Genomic DNA, 20,640 nt, shown 5'->3' with positions numbered 1-20,640 from the left:
CTCCTGGCTTCTCTCCCTCAGCTACATTTGGCCTTGTCATCTCTTGCCATCTCGGCAGCTTGAATTGGTATCCTCTGCCCAGGCCAACTTGCTCTGTCCACACTTTCTTCCTTAAGGCAGAATTATAAGATGACGAACAAAGGAGGACAGTTTCTCTTCCAGACTCAGCCTTCCACACCGAGCCTGCTGTAGCTGGGAAAGCTCCACACCTCAGGCTCACATTTGACAAGCCATCATAATCTAGCGATATAATGCATATGGCAGTTGTGGCATCCTGTGGAGCCTAAGTCTCCCGCCCCTTGCAAATGGATTCCAACCTCAAGGGTGCCTTTTATATGGAAAAGGGTGGACACCTTATAAGATCCTTCTCTCAACGGTGGCTTCATGGACCACGTGTGCTCATTTCCTGAGGCTGCTGGATCCAGATACGTGTGTGGTTTATAAACTACCAAAATATGCTTCTTACTGCCCTAGAAACTGGAAGTTCTAGACCAAGGTGTGGGCAGGGTTGGTTTTGAGTGAAGCGTTTCTTCATTGAAGAGGGTCACCTTGCTGTCCTCACATGGCCTCTGTCTGTGTTCCCATGTCCCTGAGTTTCCTCTTTGTTTTATAAGGATAGCAGCCCTGTGGGGCCTGCCGTTACTGCTGAATGGTTGTAGTTATCTCCTTGATGGTCGCCGTTTTCCCAAATACAGTCACATTGAGGGCTTAGGCTTTACTATAGGAGTGAGGGCCGCAAAATTCAGTCCACCCCAAGGACCCTGTTAGCCTCAAGGTACAGCAGACTGTGGGGGCAGGGCAGTGCAGGCCTGAGGAATGAACGTGAGAGAGGAGGATGTGGAAATGTGGGGTGAGATAAAGGGCAGTTGGAGGCAGCTTCTACACCCACAAGATTATATACAATTTAGTGGCCCCAAAGAATCTGTCCCAAACAGTCCTCACTACGTAGTCATTTTGTCTTCTTTACTTACTGTTTGGACTGTCCTCCCCAAGTAGCTGGGGTCCCTAATAGAAAAATCCATGAAGGCAAGTCACTATGTCCATGTTAGTGCTGCTCCTTCCTCTCTTGGTAGCACCCTAGTCACGTTCTTCCCAGAGAGACGTAACTAATAATCCTAAAGGCAGAGAGCTGTCTACTCTGAAAGCACGAGGCTGGAGAGAGAGAGAGGTGTGAAAGAAAACAGTGGCCTAACTGGGTGCCTACTCCCAAATCTGTTAAGTCCTCAGATTGGGAGGGGGAATATAAAAAGCCAGTGGGTGGGTAGCAACAGCTGGGGCTATAGCCCAGTGTTAGAGCACTGGCTAGCATGCACGCAGCCTTGAGATTCATTCTCCAGTAAGATGCTGAGCTCCAAACTGCAAACCAGGAGTGACAAAACTCCCCCCTAGAGCCCCTCTCCCATAGTAAGATTTCTGGCTGTCCTTCTAAGACACTTCCTTTCCTTCTGAGTTTGAAAAGGACTGCTTTGTTGGGGGGTCCAAAAGCACCACATGTTGGGAGTTTGCTGTCATATGACAGTCCTCCTGTGGCCGGAGGGGCTGGAGGGCCTGGAGGGCCTGGAGGGCCTGGAGCTTTCATACAAAGCACCTTTCTTTCACCCCCTCCCAGGGCTGTCAGTCACGACCTGATGGCGAAGCAGGACAGCCTGGCCCCCAGAGACCAGTCTAACTGGCCTTGGCTCCTGCATCTCTTTCCTTGTCTGCCCTCACTCTGAATCTTTCGTGCGGTCTCTGTCCTTCCTTGCGTGGCTCTGCCCTTCTCCTGGCCTCAGCTTCACCTTGCTGAGTCACAACCATCCTCCCCCCCCCCCAACTCCCCGCCGCCCCCACCAACACCCAGTTGTCTTAACGCAGCCAAAACTCACTTCAAACCCTAGACCGGAAGGCAGGAAGCAGCTTGTGACTGCTAGTCCAAGCCCCGAAAAGGAGGAGAATTGGCAACAAGGTCTTAAGATGCAGTGGAAGCCAAGTGCAGAAATAGCCTTTGCAGACCCTGGAAAAGCACCTGACTGTCGTTGGCCTCGGCTTCTCTGCCTTTAAAATGGGGGTGCTTTTACCACTCTCCTTGCATCTTGTGTGGGAAATGAAGCTGCGAAAAGGGAACGGGGAAGGACATACAGGAAAAACATGATGAAGACATAATGAACACCGCATTGTGTGGATTCTAAATTTTTATTGTCTGAAATACGACTAGGAACTCAAGGCTGGAGAGACCACCCTTGTGCCTCAGAGCTGGGCTTTAACCTGCGTGACTTGAGCCACGATGCTTGGAGTTCAGAGACCTCTAGTGGCCAAATGCAGTATTACACCAGGCCCACGGAGAGGCGCGCGCAGGCATTCCAGTCCTCCAGCGCTTCCCACAAGCACAAGAAAACTGGTGGTGTCTGCTCCACCCTTGGTGGAACTTACTAGAGCTCACTCTAGACATAGATTTGAGAACCCAGTCCTCCGTTACCACTGTCTTACAGACCAGTCTTAGGGATATCCAGGCCTGAAGTCAAAGCCAGTTCGGCAAAACCAGTTGTACTGAGGGACCCAGCCAGGGCTGGAGCACAGCTGTGCCTCGGGTACAGGAGGGCTTTCTGGGTGAAGAGAGAAGCAATGGGCATGCTAACAACCTCAGATTCTGCTATCAGGCTATTGGAACGAGGTAGTGGAGGAAGACAGTAGATGTGTGGGTTCCTAATGTGGGCGTGGCACTTGAGCTCATGTGAACTTTGGCCTGGCCTCTCGTAATGCTGTTCCCTCTGTTCTGTTGCAGATGAACCGGCCGATCCAGGTGAAACCTGCGGACAGCGAGAGCCGAGGAGGTAGTAGCTGCCTGCGCCAGCCCCCTTCACGTGAGGGCCCACTTGTCTCTGACCCCTCCCCTCCTCCTCCTCCTCCTTTCTTCCCCTCTTGTCAGGCTGCTGCAACAACCTCCCTGCCTCTTCCTGTTCCTGCTGCTCCCGGTTAGAACGGAAGGCTAGGGGCGGGGCTTTGTCGCTCGAGTGACTGATGTGAAAAGAGGAGACAGACAGGGGCCTACAGGACTGAGGGAAGGGTTTAATACTTGTCTAAAGAAACAAGGGACCTCGTAGGGGTTATCCCTTTGCATTCTCTTAGGGGAAAAAAAACGTGTATCTGCCTGAGGACTTTCAACAACACCCCCCACTCCCACTCCTCCACCCTCCTGCCCCTCGCTGTGATGGGATTTGAATTGAGAACACTGCCCCAGCTATGAGAGAGCCAAGGATTGCAACCTTGTTCTAAGAGGAGTCAAGACTATGAAGAAACACACCTGAGAAGGAAGGGCTGTGGTCGGGGGTGGGGGTGGGGCAGGCCACCCAAGGCACGGAGATAAAGATTGGAGACCAGGATGCAAGCAGGCAGACAGATGAGCTCTCCAGAGACTGGCACAAGGCTGCACACCCTAACAGGCTCCCACATGCATGCACACACACAAACTCATGCACACACATGAAAGAGATGAGAGATAGGTAGGTAGGTAGGTAGATAGATAGATAGACAGACAGACAGACAGACAGACAGACAGACAGACAGACAGACAGACCCTTGAAGCTCATCCCTGGGAAGATAAGACATGTGGCCAGCCAAGGACTTCTCTGTTACCAGGCAACAATTCTCTTGGAAATACACTGCCTTTGTAGCTACACTGTTTCCTCATCTCAGCTCCAGGGTGATCTGTGCCCACACTGGCCACAGCCTTATTTCTAAGTGCCCCCTAGATAGGATTCAACTATGCTAAAAATGTAAAAAGAAAATGATAAGGAAATACCTCCAACATCAAAGGTCAGGATTCTGGCACCTAGGCTCAGACTCCGCCCACAGCAAAACAGCCTTTTCCATGGGAGAGAGATGGAGGGTGGGGGTGGGGAGAGAGAGAGAGAGAGAGAGAGAGAGAGAGAGGAGAGAGAGAGAGAGAGAGAGAGAGAGAGGAGAGAGAGAGAGAGAGAGAGAGAGAGAGAGAGAGAGAGAGAGAGAGAGAAAAGAACACTAGCACTCAGCTCAGCCCATGGGGCAGGGGGGGGGTGGGCAGGAGGGGGGGAGGCTGCAGGTCCCTGCTAGGATCCAGACTGACAACCTTGGAAAGGAGATGCTGCCCATTCTGCCTCTCACTGAGTCTACTTTTAGCTTCACATGTACTGTGTCCTGCCTGGCCTCAGCACTGAGAAATACCCTTAGCTACTTCCTCTGGGCTGTGGACACACTCAGCCCCTGGTCAGACCCTAAGATACTTACAACTCAGCATGAGTTGCCTGAAGGCAACTCTAGTGTAAGGAAAAGTGGCACTGGTCTAAGTGATCCGAGGTTCCTCCCAAACCACTCCTTGACATCTCTGTCTCAGCTGCTTATCTGGCACAAGGCCTTTGTGGCCTGAGCTTCAGGTCCAACCCAATAGGGCTCAAGTGGATACCTGGTGCTTCCAAAAGTCACCTCCTGCCTTCTGGCATGGGCCCATCTTACCCAGAGCTCAGGACCCCGATGTTGAGATTATAATATACTCAGGTGTAAAGAGCCTAAGTGAGCAAACCCACCGGCCCACCTCTTCCCACTCTGGCTTCCTTCTTGATGAAGATCAGCCTCCCTCAGGCTTAAGAGGCCTGTGGCAGGGATCAGGGTCTCTCCTAGAAATGGTCTCTAGAAGACAGGCCCAGTGAGAGCCGGGTACAAGTCACCCAGGCGTTCAGTGCCTCACTGTCTTGTACTCAGGGAGCCACATGACAGAGGGTGGCTCTCAGGGTTGTGCAGGCTGCTTGAACTCTCGGTGTCACCAGATATCCCAGAGAGGGACAGCCGGATAACTTGGAGGAGGCCACACAGGAGGAAACGGTACTTCCGGACTTGAGAGAAAGGCATCCCCTGATGGAGAAGAAACCAGGGTGGCTTGAACCAGGCCTCACCTGGAGAATCTCAGAAGGATCAGGCGGGAGCTGGCCCCAGCAGGTTTTCCAGAACCGAAGTGGGTGTGGGGCATCCCCTCAGCCCCAGCTCAGCTGAATGCCTCCTCTAATACTCGTCACCATCCCTTGCCTGGGAGGCAATTGCTCTCCAGCTCCGAGCTGCTAACCTCATCGCCTTTCTCCCATATATCTCCTGCTCTGACACTTGCCCCAAGCCAGATTAATCAGCTCTTTTATTCTTGCTGTGGTGGAAAGGGAGGGAAGAGAAGCGCCAAACCTAAACATCTATCTATTAATTGCATATTCAATATTAAACAGGGAGATGGTCCTGAGTCAGCATTATCACTGAGCTATCTTTTTTTAAAAGAAAGTTGGTTTAAAATAATTTAATATCCATTAAATATCTCTTCTGGGGGAAGGGAGAAAAGAAGTAAGGAAAGGTGAAAATTATTAAAGGAATAAAGAAGAGAGAGGTGTGGAGGGAAGGGACGGGGTGAGGTGGTGGAGGAGAAATGAAGTTGGCTTGGTGAGAAGGAAGAAGTGAGAAAAGATGGGTGTGGAGAGGAGACAGCTCAGGGGGTAAAGTGCTTGAGTCAGGAGCACCTGAGTTTGGATCCTCCAGCACCTAGGTAGACAGCTGAGCATGTGTTATGGGCCTGTGATCCTGTCGCTGAGTGATAAAGGCAAGGTATACAAAGATAGGAGGGTCCTAGGCTTCCTGGCCAGCCAGTCCAGCCAATCAGGGGACTCCAGGTTCAGGTGAGAGACCCTGTCTTAAAAGCATAAGGTAGAGAGTGTTTGTGGAAGGTATCCAACATGAACCTCTATACACACACACATAGACACGTACACACACACACCACAATATTTTTAAGAAAAAAAATGTGAGATAAGAAAATAGGAAGAGGGAAAGGGGCCACTGAGTATGTGTGTTGGAGTGAGGAGGAGCAGGAGGGACGTAGCCCAGAATCAGAAAGTGATGGTGAGCCCCAGTATCCAGGCTGCATCTTTGTGCTAGCCCTAGCACCTCTACTGCCAGGCCACTCGGCATCCCCAGGACCTGGAACTTGGGAGGTACACATGCCCCTGGGGTCTCCACCCAACTGCCTTTCAAGTCAGTAAGGGGACTTTGGCAGGAGGAAGGCCTCTCCCCTGACCCTGCCCACACTCACTTCCCCCTTGCATTTCTAGAAGCATCCCATGGTCACATAGGGTTCTGGGAATGGGCATGGACAGGTGTTGGTAGAACTGTGGGTGTAAAGGTGGCCTTTTTACCCATAGAGCTCTGGTCTCTACTAAGGATATATTGTTTAGTTTGGGCTGACAGGAACAGAGCTCTTCTCCTCTTCTCTGGGGGGAGGTTAGTTCCAGCCACTTGAGAACCAAAGTGAAGGCTGGGTCTGTTTCCAGAGGCCTGGGCAAAAGCTGGCAGGTATGGCCTTTGGAACGCCTCCAGCTGGAACATGAGTAAGGTTACAATCTTCCAGGGTGTACCTCACTGTCCTCCATGCTTGCCTCTGGAGAAAACTCACAGGCAAATAGACACACAAAAGCGTGGCCCCTGCTAGGGTAGAATCACATCCAATTGCTTAAAGACATGACCAGATTAAGCCAACAGTCACCTGGCCTTTGGCTGGAGCAAGTAAAGCTCATATTAAAAGGGCAGGCCAAGCCTCTCCTGATTAGGCAGGTTGTGTTTTCCCCAGGCCTGTGAGGGGAGGTTGATACAACAACCTAAGGGAACCCAGAGGGACACCCAGTGAGTTAGGGGAAGGGGGTCATTAGAGGCAGAAGGGAGCTTTCTGACCACCCTACCCCTGCTGCCGGACCTGCAGCAGACAGCTAAGGAGGAATAGAGCCCTGAGCACTGTCTGGAAAGGAACATGGGGAGGTAGCTCTGTACGCTGCTATTGGCGGACACCCCCCCCAAGGAAGCTTCTAGAAAATGAAGAAACCTCTTTTTATATCCCACCTCCCTCCCCAAGTCTTGCAAAAGTGCCTGGAGCCAAACATCCCAGTTTGATCTGCTCCCTGGCTCTTCATTAAGAGACTCCATCCCCCTGCCCTTCTCTCTCTGGAAAAGAGGGGGAATTGTGACAGGTGTGAGCCCCACCCTCATTAGTCACTAGGTTTGCCCTTGTCCCCACCCACCCTAGGCAGGTGCTGGCGGAGTCAGTGGTGTTCCTGTAGCCTTTCTGTAGCCTTTCGCTGCCCCCCCCCCCCCAGTCCACAACGGCTTCTTCAGAGCGCCATTCTTCTCATGGCAGACACACTAGTGTGGCAGTGGAGTCCCGCTGGGCCAGCTAATGAGGTTGGACACGATGCCTGTGATGCAGATCCCAGGCCCTCCCTGAGGCCACGTTCCCCACCATAAACCCAGGCCCCATTCCCTCCTCCCAGCCCCTCTGCCATCTGTAGCCCCATCGGGTCCTGTGGCTTTTGAAATCCTATTACGTTCCTCATTTCTCCTCCAAGCATTATTCTATTTCTAAACAGACAGACCACGTGCGGTCTGTAAGGGTTCCCAGGGGGCTTTGGGGGACCAGCTGAGGGGTATGAGTCCAAGCTGGGCAGCTGTCTCCTCCTGCACTGGTTCTGGCCCGGGCACATGGCTTGGGGAGACCCGTGGCCATAACTATTGACCTCCAGATGCTGCATTTATCACTTCTGGGCTCTTCCGACAATACAATCCTCTTACACTCCAAAGGCCATTTACAGTGTGTTCTGATGAAATGGACCTGCAGGCTGACCCTGCTTTGTGGAAATGCACCATACAAAAGTGTCCATTTTTCCATCTTCGGAAGCAGTGAATGACTCACTGGACAAAAGCTTCTGGCAGAACAGTACCCCCTCCGGGTCCTGCCTAGGAAGCCCTCAGGCCTGGCAGGTGGGAGGGGTTGCAGAGCTGGATGGGCAGTGCTACCAGCCTGAAGCCAGCCTGAGCGTGCAGCTCACAGGGCTTTGTCCTGGTCCCACATGTACTGACCTCTAGTTTGGGAATGAGCAGAGCTGACCAGAGCCAGCCGGATGTCACTGAGGTCCCACAGCAGCCACAAAAGGGAGATGTCTGTCTGTCTGTCAACACTCTGGGACACAAAATATCTACCCTTCAGCATCTGCTGCACCTTCTGAGTCCCCACAGCAGGTCTCAGGTGCTGTACTGGATGGCACACTGCCCATGTACATGTATGAGTGTGTGTGTGTGCACGCACATGTGCTTTGCCCCTCCACCAGAACTTGTTTCAGAACTGGCCCCACCCCTGGCTCATGTGGACTGTGACAACACCATCTCTTCTCTAACAGCACCCCTTGAAGGAGATACCATGACAAAAAAAAGGGCAGTTCATTTTCTTTTCATTTCTTTTCTTTCTTTCTTTCTTTTTTTTTTTTTGCCAGGACACGTGATCATGTAGGCCCAGAGAGGTCCATGAACCACTTTACCCTCACCTCTGAGTCTGGCCCCTACCTAGCCCTCCCGACAGAAGTAGATGGAATGGGGTAATAGCTCAGTCAGTAAAGTGCTTGCCACACCAGCATGACAGCCTAAATTTAATCTGCAGAACCAATGTGAAAAAGCTGAGCAAGGTGGCACACACACATCCGGTGCCAGTGATAGCCAGGCAGAGACAGACTGATTCCCATAAGGCTCACTGGCTTCAGTGAGCTTCAGGTCAATGAGAGCCTGTCTTAAAACAAAACCAACCAACCAACCAAACAAACAAACAAAAACAGGGTGTGATTGGCAAGATGGCTCAGTGAAAAAAGGTACCTGCTTCCCAGCTGGCTGCCTTAATTCAGTCCCTATGACCCACATGGCAGCAAGCGAGAACAGACTCCTTCTAGTAGGTCCCTGATCTCCACACATGCGCACTCTGCCCTTTCCCTAGTCAAGCACACAAAGCAAATAAAATGAAAAGAGTTAAAAGTAGGCCAATTTAGATTAAACTAAAACTGAATTGTTTAAAACAAAATGAAAAGGCAGATGGCATCTACGGAAGAAAACCCTACGTTGACCTGGGCCTCCACATGTACATACACATATATACCACTATACACAGACGCATGCACAGACACACACACACACACACACACACACACACACACACGCGTGCGCACACACATACATACACCCTACACAGATACACACCACTACACACACACATACACACACATACACACACCACTACATACACACACACACCAGTACACACACACACACACACACCAGTACACACACACACACACACACACACACACACACGCGCGTGCGCACACACATACATACACCCTACACAGATACACACCACTACACACACACATACACACACACACACACCACTACATACACACACACACCAGTACACACACACACACACACACCAGTACACACACACACACACACACACACACACACACGTACACACACACACAGCAGAACTCCACAGGCCCCTAGTCTCCTACCTCAGGCCTGTTTTGACCCCCTGTTACCACTGGAATGTCTCAGTCTGTATTATGTTTTCCCTTGAGCCAACCTCAAAGACGTCTTAGGTTCATTTTGGACTAAATGCTGAAGAGAGAACAGCAGTGTTCATCTCAAATGTAGGATAAGAGGCCCAGGCCCAGCCCCACCATATCTTTATGCGGGCAATCTGAAAGACTTTGAGAGGACTGGGAGATGCCAAATTTATGACTAAGCCAGGCTGTCCAACCAAGGGATGGCTTCCCGACCACCGACCAAGGTCACTGGCATATCTGTGAACAGGTCTCTCACGTCTGCTTAAGCATTTCCAGCTCTTAGTTTCCCCAGACCATGGAACAAGGCCCATTCTACCTTGAGGCTTTTATTCTCAAAAATGCCCCTTTTTTTTTCTGATGTAACGGATCTTTGTCTCCTTTCTGCTCTGCAAAGGGAATTTTTAAAGCCTCCTCTACTTTCTACAGCCCCACCAGACAGAGCTGGAAGGCGGATCTTTGTGGCTGGGGAGGTGACTTCTGGGGAAAGGTCCCTAGGGAAGGCCCCAAGGCTCTGCAGTGGGGCAGACACACGTTATAAATACTCCTGTAACTCCTGCCACAAGTGTGAAAATACAATTAACTGCAAACCTGCTGGATGTAAATGCATTGTAGGGGTTCATCAGGACCGAGGCTCTGCAGCCTGATCTGCGTTTTGGTTTTAAAGTGGCTTTTTCTGGTTTTTTTTTTTTTTTTTCTTTTGTTTTGTTTGGTTTTAATCGTTAAGAAAGTTAAGTTGAGACTAAAGCTCCTCAGCAAATTCCCTCTGGCCCCAGCTAATTTAGCAAACAACAGTTTCAGGGGAAATGGGGTATTAATCATAGCAAATGGCCTTCTGCGTGATATTTAAAAGTGCCTCCTGCCTGTGTGCACCCGAGAATAGGAATGACACAGAGAGGGGATTAGGCCCCCTCTGGTGAACCATCCCATTGTGGCTCTCCCCAGAGTATCCTGTCCCCTGCACTGTGTGATCAGACAGGAGGGTTCTCCCACTTCTAGGGAAGATGGGGACAATGAGAGAGAGGAAGTGCTTCCTAGGCTGGGCAGTACCCAGTGTAGGAGTTAAAGACCCAGTGTTCTCAGTCTCCTGGCACAACTTTCCAAGACAGTCTGCTAAGAACACGGGTATGGTTAGGAGGTTATGCAGGCGGAACAGGAAGACGAAATAGACTGTGTGAATCAGAGATGGGAGCATAAAGCTGAGCTTGCTCCCGTGAGAAAATGAGCCGGACCCCAAGCGTGTGAGGGGCATCCTGTGAGCTAGGATGGAGACCATCTGGGCTCTGAGGGTTTAGGTAAGGCGTAGGAACCTTGCTTTTCACAGGGGGTTTGAACAAAGGTGTTTAGGTAAGGGGGCCCACACTCAGGGCTGTGGGTTAGGTGGTACCGTGGTACCAGTGGTGTTCTTGGGATGCTCATCCACGTGGGGCTGGAAGCCCAAGTAAAGAGTTAGACAGAGAAAGGGCCAGGTTCCCACCGTGTTCTGACTTTTAGAGTCCCTGCCTTTCCCACAAAGCTATTCTCTGTACGGGCTACATCCTCTTATTGCCAAGAGGATGGTAACAGTCCCCTGAACTTCTCTTTGCAAATGGAGCCTAGTAGGAAACTGTGGGGTGACCCCTCATGGTAGCTATAGTTGTTGTCCTTTTATTTTTAGAGTCTGGTATATGGGAAAAGAGGCGTGGTGGCAGGGTGAGGACCTCTGGTGAGGTGTGATGAACCGGGAGCAAATGGGAACTATACCCCTCAGCTCCAGAACTTCCAATGGGTTAGGTGTGTGAATCAACAGAAAGGAGCAGGACAGGGGAGGCTCCAAAGAGGCGGTGGTGAGGAAACAGGAAGCCCATGGGCTGTCACCACAGACGCATCAAATTGGAGACAAGGGTGGCAGGTATGTAGGTGTCATCCCAGGTATTTTTAAATCTGTAGAAGAATGGGTTTGATTGGAAAGGCGCATCTCCTTAGTGGGATAGAGGGCCCTGGACTTGCTGTTTATGTGTATGTGTGGGTTGGAGCATTCATATGTGCATGTGTGGAACTCAGAGGCAAACTAGTAGGAATTGGTTCTCTCTTTCCATGCTGTGGATCCTGGGAATTGAACTCAGGTCATCAGGTACCTTTACCCAGTGAGCCATCTTGCCAACCCTACCTTGTTTTTTGAGACAGGGTCTCTCACAGGCCTGGATCCAGAAGACTGGGTAAGAGCACAGAGCAGGGAAATGTGACACTAACATACAACCGTACGCATGGGCCAGAGGATATGAAGAGATGTGAGGCCCCCAAGTGAGCCCTTACGTATACAAGGGTAGGTGTGCGTGCCCATTCATTTGGATCCAAAAGGCCTTGGCTATTGTCATTTTATTTTAAAGTCTGCACCTACTGACCTAATGTCGGAGATGACAGGGCTTTGTCAGTACATGCTGCTGGGACTCTAGAAGATGGAAAGAGACACTGCACCGACCAAGTCATCTAGAGCTGGTAGCCGCCCTCTGTGCTTGGCTGAGAAGCATCTCCATTTATGGAGTGAGAAACAGGACCAGCAAGAGGAGAGTTGACCTCCTTGAGACACAGCCAGTAACTAACCTTCTTGTCTCAATCCTTCCGGTCACCTCTAGATCTTGCTGACTTCTTGTGGGGCATTGGGACTTCTTACAACTGCTTATTCAAAAAACATGGCCTTCTAGCATCCATGCCCCACCACCTTATCCACAGAGATGAGGCTGAACCACAATCTAGAATGGCTTTTCTTACTCCTTACCCATGCTTTTGGGGGAACAACGGTACAGAGGACTTTAGAGAGTGTCTAAGGCTGCACCTGCTCAGGTGCCACCCAGCTGATGACAGGAAGAGCCCGTCTGTGGCCATATAAGTGCGGAGATGAGCAGGGAGGAGCAGGCAGTAATAGCCAATGGAAGCTCCATTGAGGAAAAGCAGCCTGAATCACCAAAGGGCCTGTCCATCTGGAATAAAGGTTTTACAGACATCAACAAAGATCCATGCCAAGGATAGCCTAAGATCACAAGAGCCTAACACTACACATCCTGGAATAACTGGCCTTAGTGTCTCAGGATGCTTGAAGCATATGTGTAAATGGCCAGTTGCAGTGACTTTCCACCTCAAAGGGGATCCTTTGGCAGAGCCAAAGAACTAATAAGGCAGAAGTGTGGTTCTAGGGAGATATTTTCCAGCCTCTGCTAGGCTCTAGGGCCTGGTGAAGCTCACAGGCCAGAAGAGTAAGATGTGCTGACATTCATGAGCTGTGGAGACACTGTGTGCCCCGGACAGCAGAAAGGGAGCCTTGCACCAACTGAGGCAGTCTGAGTGGCCTTCTGGAGGGTTCTCCATGCTGGGGAGGATTCTAGACTGAGATGCTACTGGGTTAAGAGATGCAAGCTCCATGTCACAGAGCATATCCAAGGGAAAATAAGGAAACCAAGTAGTTCAGGAAAAGAGCCCCAGGGACTCCAGAGTAAAAATGTTGGGGTCTGGCTCCTGGAGGAAGAGGAAAAGACTTGGGCTCTGGTAAAGTCTGGGATCCACAGGGGTTGGGTATGGAAAGATGGCCTCCTACAAGAAGATCTGAGCCGGGCGTGGTGGCGCACGCCTTTAATCCCAGCACTCGGGAGGCAGAGGCAGGCGGATCGCTGTGAGTTCGAGGCCAGCCTGGTCTACAAAGTGAGTCCAGGATGGCCAGGGCTACACAGAGAAACCCTGTCTTGAAAAACCAAAAAAAAAAAAAAAAAGCAAAAACAAAAGAAGGTCTGGCCAGCATATTAGGAGAACAGGCCGCCCATGCAGGCTCCAGCCATGATTACAGGCAAGAACTATGTGAATAAAAGAAGAGACTCAGGAGCCTTCTGTCACCAGACAATATGAGCCCAGTACCAAGCCATGCCAGCTGCCTCAGAACTCCCCGCGCACGCACACACCCTTGCAGCCCACTTCTTGACCCTCCCGAGTTCTCCAGCTCCATGCCGCCAGTCCAAGCCCTCCTCAGCCCACCTGCTGGCCTCTGCTCTTTAGCTGTTCCACTCACTGAATCTCTAGCTCAGACACCCTCTTCTGCCCTCTGCATGCACTGTAAAGTCAGGCATGGTGTTAATTTCTCATCTCCATGGAGACTGTTCCCTGCTTAAGAAGAGACATATCTGACTTCCGCAGAGCTTGGCTGGGCCTGGGCGTCAGTTCTTGCCTGCTCCACAAAGCCAGTCTCCTGCCCGTGGCTGACAATGGTCTCTCCTCCCTAGTTAGGCCAGGTGGAGCAGCAGCCTCCACTTTGGACTTCCTACTGGCTCTGGACCCACAAGCTGAGGCAGGCTGGGCAGGGGGCTGGAGCCACTGACATTGGCATTCTCCTTGCAGCACATCTTAATAATTTAATGGCTATTAGCAGGGCCACTGTGGTGGGGGAGGGGCGCCGGGGAGAAGATTTATAGAGAGAATTCACTCCAGGTTGGGGTTTTGTCTTCCTCTGTTTTCCTGGCATTTATCATGCATGTTTTAATTTGGATCGGAGAGTTGCTACCATCTGGCCATTATCGCAAAGAAATATTCATTTTCGCTGAGTGACACAGGCTCCATTCATCACGGAGCGTGCTGATTGCCCTGCAAGTATGGGCTGCGGTTTCTCCTTCACTGGAAATGAACCTTGAGCTGGGGAGGAGGTTCAGTGTGCCAGGAGCAGAGGCATAGGGCTAACAGTGACCACTGAGCCTCCCAGACATGCTGACAGGAAACAGAGGAGGCAGGGGCAGCCATGATAACCTCCCACCTTCTTCACCTGTCCTGTTGGAAGTCTCAGTGGCTCCCTCAGCCTCACCCTAGGCAAGTGACAGCAAATTCTCCCAGTAGCCCCTATATCTAGGGTAGCTGGATCCCAGAAGTGGCAAAAGACATCTTTCTGACCTCTCCTTGTACCCTGGCTTCTGATACTGTCCTGTTGAGGGTGGACCCTACCTAAGCAATATTCCATATCTGAACCCTACCCAAGGAGTGTCATTACTTGTCAGGACCAGGTACAAGAGAGTAGGGACTCTTCTTTTTCCTCTCATCAGGTGATGGTGGTGTGGGATCAGGGTAGACTTGAGGGACAAGTGTCCCTCCCTCTATGACACTTCCTTTATTCCAACCATCACCAGGGCATGACATCAGAGGAGGCAGGGAGCCTCCTGAGTGTGAACCCAAGTATTTAAGACTTGGTCTTTCAAGGGGGTGGTATGGCATTCCCACATTGGGCAGGGTCTCACTTGAAATTCATTCAGTAAGCAGTCCTTCAGGGCCTCAGAACAGAAGCAGGACAAAGGCTGTCTCTTCACCTACTGCAAGGCACAATCCAGGGCATCGGGAGCTTCTTGGGTCCTTCCTGATGGCGGACCATGCAAGAAGTAAAGACTAGCATGTCCCGTGTGAGGTCTTTCACACGGACTCAATGGAGATTGGGATTCCTAGACACAAAGACTTGGGCAGGACTGAGTCCCCTTCTCCTCGCTCTAGCCCAACATTAGGGACTTTGAAAGGAAAGGGTTAGGGACAAAAATGACATCATAGAGTGAGAGCTGCCTTGCCGGAGAGGCGACATTTAGCAGCATAGCTTTTTTTTTTTTTTTTTCTTTTTTGAGACAGGGTTTCTGTGTAGCCTTGGCTGTCCCGGACTCACTCTGTAGACCAGGCTGGCCTTAAATTCACAGAGATCTGCCTGCCTCTGCCTCTAGAGTGCTAGGGTTAAAGGCATGCGCCACCATGCCAATAGCATAGCTTTTATCTGAGGAAGTTAACCTCTCTAGAGTCTAGAGAGGTTCTCAGTGGCTGACATGTTTCCAGGAAGTCTGTCCAGGAACTCTGACCAGACCCCGAGCCTGAGGTCCTGACACACCTACCACCACCCCACAGCAGCGGGTTTGACCTAGTGGGCTTACCTGAGCCCAGAGGTTAGCTTCCCTCTGTCTTTCCCAGCAAACCATGCATGTCTTGCTGTTCAGTTGTACAAAGGAGACAAATGAGACTCTAGGGTTTACTTCCGGGTCATCCGTGGATTGTCTTATCATGCAGGAAAGAATGCCAAGCCCTTTGTGAACTGCTATTTCCATGATCCAAGACAGCAGGGACCATAGGCCAGATGGGAGCAGCATTGCATTCTAGATGTGGCTACTTGACTCCAGACAGGCTCATTTCTCCAAACAGTTCTTTAGCATGTTGGCTGTCCCTTAAGGATTTTGACTTGCTTTCTCTAGAGTAGGGGTTGGTAGTCTGCGCCATGGAAGATGGAGATATTCTTTAGAGGGACAGAGGGGGTGGGGCTGAGCCCTTGTCACCAGCACGCAGCCCGCCCCTCCTCCCCTGGAACTCTTTCAGTGACACCAACAGCTCTGAAACATCTGCTCCTCCATCCCGGGACCCGCAATTTGAATAAATTATCCCGACGTGGAGGCAGCCTGTTATTAATGGCTCGAGATTTATAAGATGCTTTAGTTTAATAACGCTGTGGCCCGGCGCTGCGCCACTCCTGGATATTTTTATATTTCGCTCCTCTCCCTGCTTTGGTCCCCTGCCACCCTCAGCCACCCTCTAGGCTGAGTCCCAGACCGCATTCCTACACACCCATCACCACCCCAGCACCCAGAGGCTGGCTTCCCTGTGCCAGGAGCCCCCACCAGCTCCCAGTCTTCTCTCAAGTGATGCACGCGCTGTACCGCGCGGGTCTCCTTTGCAGATCCATGGGTGGCCTGGTTCCACTCTTGCTCAAAGAAAGCCCAAGCAATGAGATGGGTAGCGTGGTAGGGCGGGATATTGTACAAAGAGTCCTGTCACAGGTGTAGTCTGTGCTCCATGCCCCACTGCCTGTGCTCTGTCTTTCAGGACATGGCCCAAGACTGAAAAGGCCTCTGTTTATTTCTTTATTCAAAGCATTTGGTTATTTCTTCTTCAGTTTGTCCTTCTGTTAATGACCCTCATACCTTGGTCATGAAGCTCTCCCAAATTAAATACAATGCCTGTGGTACTACAAACTCAGCTGTAAGCTTCTGCAGTCTGCGGTCTTCCTCGTCAAAGAACCCCCACCCCACCCCGTGGCACGCTCACCTATGGCTAGTTCTCAAATCTGGAGACCAGTAGGTGCTCACAGTGTGTTTTCACTATCAGCCTTTCCACAAGTGTGTGTGCTCATCCATAAGGGTGAGGTTTTCTGCAGAAGCAGGCCATGCTCCACGTAGGGGAAAGCAGGCTGAGGAAACTACTAGTTGGAGATGGAGAGTAAAAAATGGTGTCTGTCCCAAAATACTATCAACCACAGGCTGTGAAGTACATATGCACAGGCCTGCAGCCTGGGCCCTAGCTCAGGGGCACCCCTCGACTCCAGACACATTGGGCCCTCAATGATCAAAGAGCCTGCTGTTAGGCGCACTCGCAGAAGACACGGGACCTGCATGCTCCACTCCCTGTGAGTCTCGACGTCATTGAAGTGGCGGACTCCGGGGAGGTCTTGAAAGATCCTTCTCTGCCAGGGCCACGCTTAACGGTGTGGCTTACTGTTCCCAGGGACCCCAGGCGGGCATGATGGGGAAAGAATAAGGGAGTACAGACTGCACCCAGTTTAGCTCCCCACTACCCACCACTCATGTCCCTCCACTAGGTTCTGAAAGCTACTGGAAACCTGCTATTGCTGCTTTGCATTTGGGCTAATGTAAACCAAGGGACTCTTGCCTCTTGCTAAGAGCCCCACCATTAGAACATAATTACGGCTTAAAATGACCTTTAAAATATGTTTTAAATTCAAAATGTCTTTAAACCCTTCAGTGAACACCATTTTTCAATTTCAACAACTGTTTTCTTTTTGGAGGGAACTGGGGGAGGGGGGTAGTGGAGGAAAGAGCCCTCCTTCTGCGGATTTCAACTATTAATCTCTCCCCCACTGAACAGGAAGTCTTGCAAGAGGCGAAGGAGGGCAGGAGCAAACTGGCTAACAGTAGAGCAAGGCCTGCCTTTGCTCCTAACCAGTTGCTCAGCCTCCTCAGACAGCAGGCTGCACCCACCCTCCACACACTAGTGACTGTCCCCAACCTCTGGCCTGACTTGTCCTCACTTGGAGAGACAAAGAAAGTGCTCCTAGCCGTTCTCTGTCCCATATAGTGCTCCTGGAGCGGCCAGGGCTTTTCTGGAGGCCCCAGAGAGCCTTGAATATCTTCTCTGCACGGCCATGCTTAATCCTGTGGTGTCTTGTTCCTGGGGACATGTTCAGTTCCCTGCCTGCTTGGCAACCTGCCAGGGCCTCCAGTTCCTCCACAGTGGCATTTCCCACAGGCTCTGTCTCTTCTGCGCTTAGCCAGGGCACCCTGGCTCCACGAAGTGCAAGAACAAGAGAGCTCAACGCTTCACGCACCATGCCATCAGCATTGTGTTTATAACACCAACTGAAGGCGGTGACCTAAACAGGCTATAATAGTGACACAGCCACTGGAGGAACCATTAGCAGCCAGTGCCTTCTAGCTTCTAGTAGGGTCAGAAGGAAAAGGGGCTTCAAGCAACTCCCAGGGCCTTGTGGGATAGGAGTAGGGCAGCCTAGAATAGGTGAGTCCTCAGGGGAGGGCGAGGCTGAGTTGGGAAAAGCCATTTGGTCCAATATCTTGTTTTCCACCAAACAGCCCATCAGCATGGGCAGATAGAGGGAGAGCCTGGCTTGGGGAGAGCTGCTCGGGGTGCAGAAGCAGTTCCTCCCCAGGAATTCTAGCTGGGAGTAGGAAGGAGCGAGTTTGCCCCAGAAGCTGCTGGTTCACTAGAGGGAGTCTTGTGTTTTCTTTCTGGGGCAGCGTCCACTGGAGGATTGGACAAGAACAAGACCATGCATGACCATTTTGGGGGGCTGTTGGGGACACGCAAGTAACTGGCCCTTCCTGTAGTTGAAGTCACAGAAGGTAACACTGGAGTCTTGTTTCACCTCCCACAGTCTTCCTTATCTATCGTCACTCCTTCACCCTCTATTGGCTCTGAGCCCTCCTATACCTCCTGGACAGACAGTTTCCTTCCTCTACCTGGATTCTAAATTCCATTCACCACAGTGGCTCTAGCAAGAGCTTGTCATTTGCACCCAGATGTGGATTCAAAGTCTTTATGTGCCTCTGTGATGCCTTGGTCAGCTGGCCCTGCCTCCTGGCCTCCTGTGTGTCCCTCAAACACCTTTGTCCCATCCCTTGTACTAGCTGTCCCCTTTGGTGGGCATTTCTCCCTAGATGTCACTTCCACTCACCTTGTCTCTGCAACTGCATCCCCCTCACCAAGGCCACATGTCAGGCCATTTCATTCATATGCCATTTCTTTCTCCATCTTTTCCTAATCATTGTCCGCCCCTCCTCTGCTGAGAGATAAGCCCTATGCCTTGAGGGAAGCTCTGTTCCCCTTCTACCTCCTCACCTGGAACAACACCTAACCCAAAACCGGGATGAATGCTTGAATCCACAGGATAGGGATCCACATGCACTGCCATGAGCGAGGGTTGGGGCATGAGGTCCATTGAAGTACAAGCAGAGAGCTTCAACAACTGCAGGGCCAGAGGCTAGAGGAATGATGTCATCCATTACTGGTGGGGCCCAGAGGCTCAGATCTGCCTGGTAGGGTTAAGGAAGCTCTGAGGGCTTCTTAGAGACAGGAGGCTTATAGTGAACCCAGAAAGTGAGAGGATTTGGGTGGGTTCTGAGTGTCAGGCCCAAGAACCGATTGCCTGACAAGCCTATGAGCTAGGGCAGTTGGCCTTAGGAGTGTGTGGGGTCAGCCTATTGTCCTCCAAAGTGGGAGGCAGAGAGGCTATCTGGAGCCCAGGACTGGGAATATGACTCATAACCTGGCCAGCTTCCAGCAAACTATGCTATCAGGCAGAGAAAACACATCTGAGAAAACAGAATTGTGAGAGTAACGTTGAGGTCCCCGGTTGCCATGGGAACGTATCTGTAAATACTTAACTGCAAACATTAAATGACACTGGAGGAGTGAAGCAGCAGCAGAGGCGTGCGCCACTGGAGACAGCTGAGTCCTCCCTCAGCCACCGCCTGCCATCAGTGGCACAGAAGGACACAAGGTCTCTGGTCAGTGTTCCTCCCCATTAGCCCTTGAGCTCCCGCCTTCCTTGTGAGCCCCACACAATGGGAGAGCCTCAGAAGCTTAGGCTCTGTTTCCTGTCTTGGTTTCTTTTTTTTTTTTTTTTAATTTTTTTTTTTTATTAATTTATTCTTGTTACATCTCAATGTTTATCCCATCCCTTGTATCCTCCCATTCCTCCCCCCCCCACATTTTCCCATTATTCCCCTCCCCTATGACTGTTCCTGAGGGGGATTACGTCCCCCTATATATTCTCATAGGGTATCAAGTCTCTTCTTGGCTACTTGCTGTCCTTCCTCTGAGTGCCACCAGGTCTCCCCCTCCAGGGGACATGGTCAAATGTGAGGCACCAGAGTATGTGAGAAAGTCGTATCACACTCTCCACTCAACTGTGGAGAATATTCTGACCATTGGCTAGATCTGGGAAGGGGTTTAAAGTTTACCTCCTGTATTGTCCTTGGCTGGTGCCTTAGTTTGAGCGGGACCCCTGGGCCCAAATCTGCCTATCATATTGTTCTACTTGTTGATTTCTAGGACCCTCTGGATCCTTTTATTTTGCTGTTCTCCCATGCGTCTCTCATTTAGAGTCCCAATAGGATGCCTTCCCCTCTGTCCCAGTTTCCTGGTAAGTGAAGGCTTTCGTGGGACATGCCCCTTGGGCTAGTATGCAGATATAAGTGAGTATATACCATTTGATTCTTTCTGCTTCTGGGTTAACTCACTCATTATGATCATTTCTAGCTCAATCCATTTATCCACAAATTTCGGGAATTCCTTGTTTTTAATAGCTGAGTAGTATTCCATAGTGTATATGTACCACAGTTTCTTTATCCACTCTTCTACTGAGGGACACTTAGGCTGATGCTCCAGCACACAACAAGAAAATTTGCTCAACCATGTTCATAGCAGCCTTATTCATAATAGCCAGAACATGGAAACAGCCTAACTGTCTTGGTTTCTTGCCTGGTCCTTGGGACCTCGGCTCCCATAAACTTCCCTGCTGCAGGCACCAGGCCTTTGAGCCACAGGGAAGCAAACCATGAAAGTGGAGAAATCAAGCGAAGCTTTGCAACATCAAAGTTGAAAACCCCAGAAAAGTTAAAACTCCAAGGCAGGAGCAGATCAGATAGGTGGGTGCATT

At 50.9% G+C, this 20,640-nt stretch overlaps 1 protein-coding gene across 32 annotated transcripts in view; it reads left to right on the top strand.

Moving 5' to 3' along the window:
• Celf4 (CUGBP Elav-like family member 4) overlaps nucleotides 1–20,640 on the top strand; it is a 278,755-nt gene that overhangs the window by 214,588 nt on the left and 43,527 nt on the right. For 17 of the 32 annotated variants that reach the window (XR_007832474.1, XM_051163620.1, XM_051163601.1 and 14 more), the window contains exon 3: nucleotides 2,762–2,840. Coding sequence is in view for 31 of the 32 variants with exons in the window: in XM_051163620.1 (XP_051019577.1) it covers nucleotides 2,762–2,840 (79 nt within the window). In the remaining variant the exon portion in view is untranslated. The remainder of the gene's footprint in view (nucleotides 1–2,761; nucleotides 2,841–20,640) is intronic. The other 15 variants (XM_051163624.1, XM_051163606.1, XM_051163603.1 and 12 more) reach the window with 1 other exon arrangement.

This window comes from Acomys russatus, chromosome 20 (assembly GCF_903995435.1).
Source record: "Acomys russatus chromosome 20, mAcoRus1.1, whole genome shotgun sequence".
NCBI classification, from domain to species: domain Eukaryota; kingdom Metazoa; phylum Chordata; class Mammalia; order Rodentia; family Muridae; genus Acomys; species Acomys russatus.
This window is presented reverse-complemented; position numbering and strand designations above follow the sequence as displayed.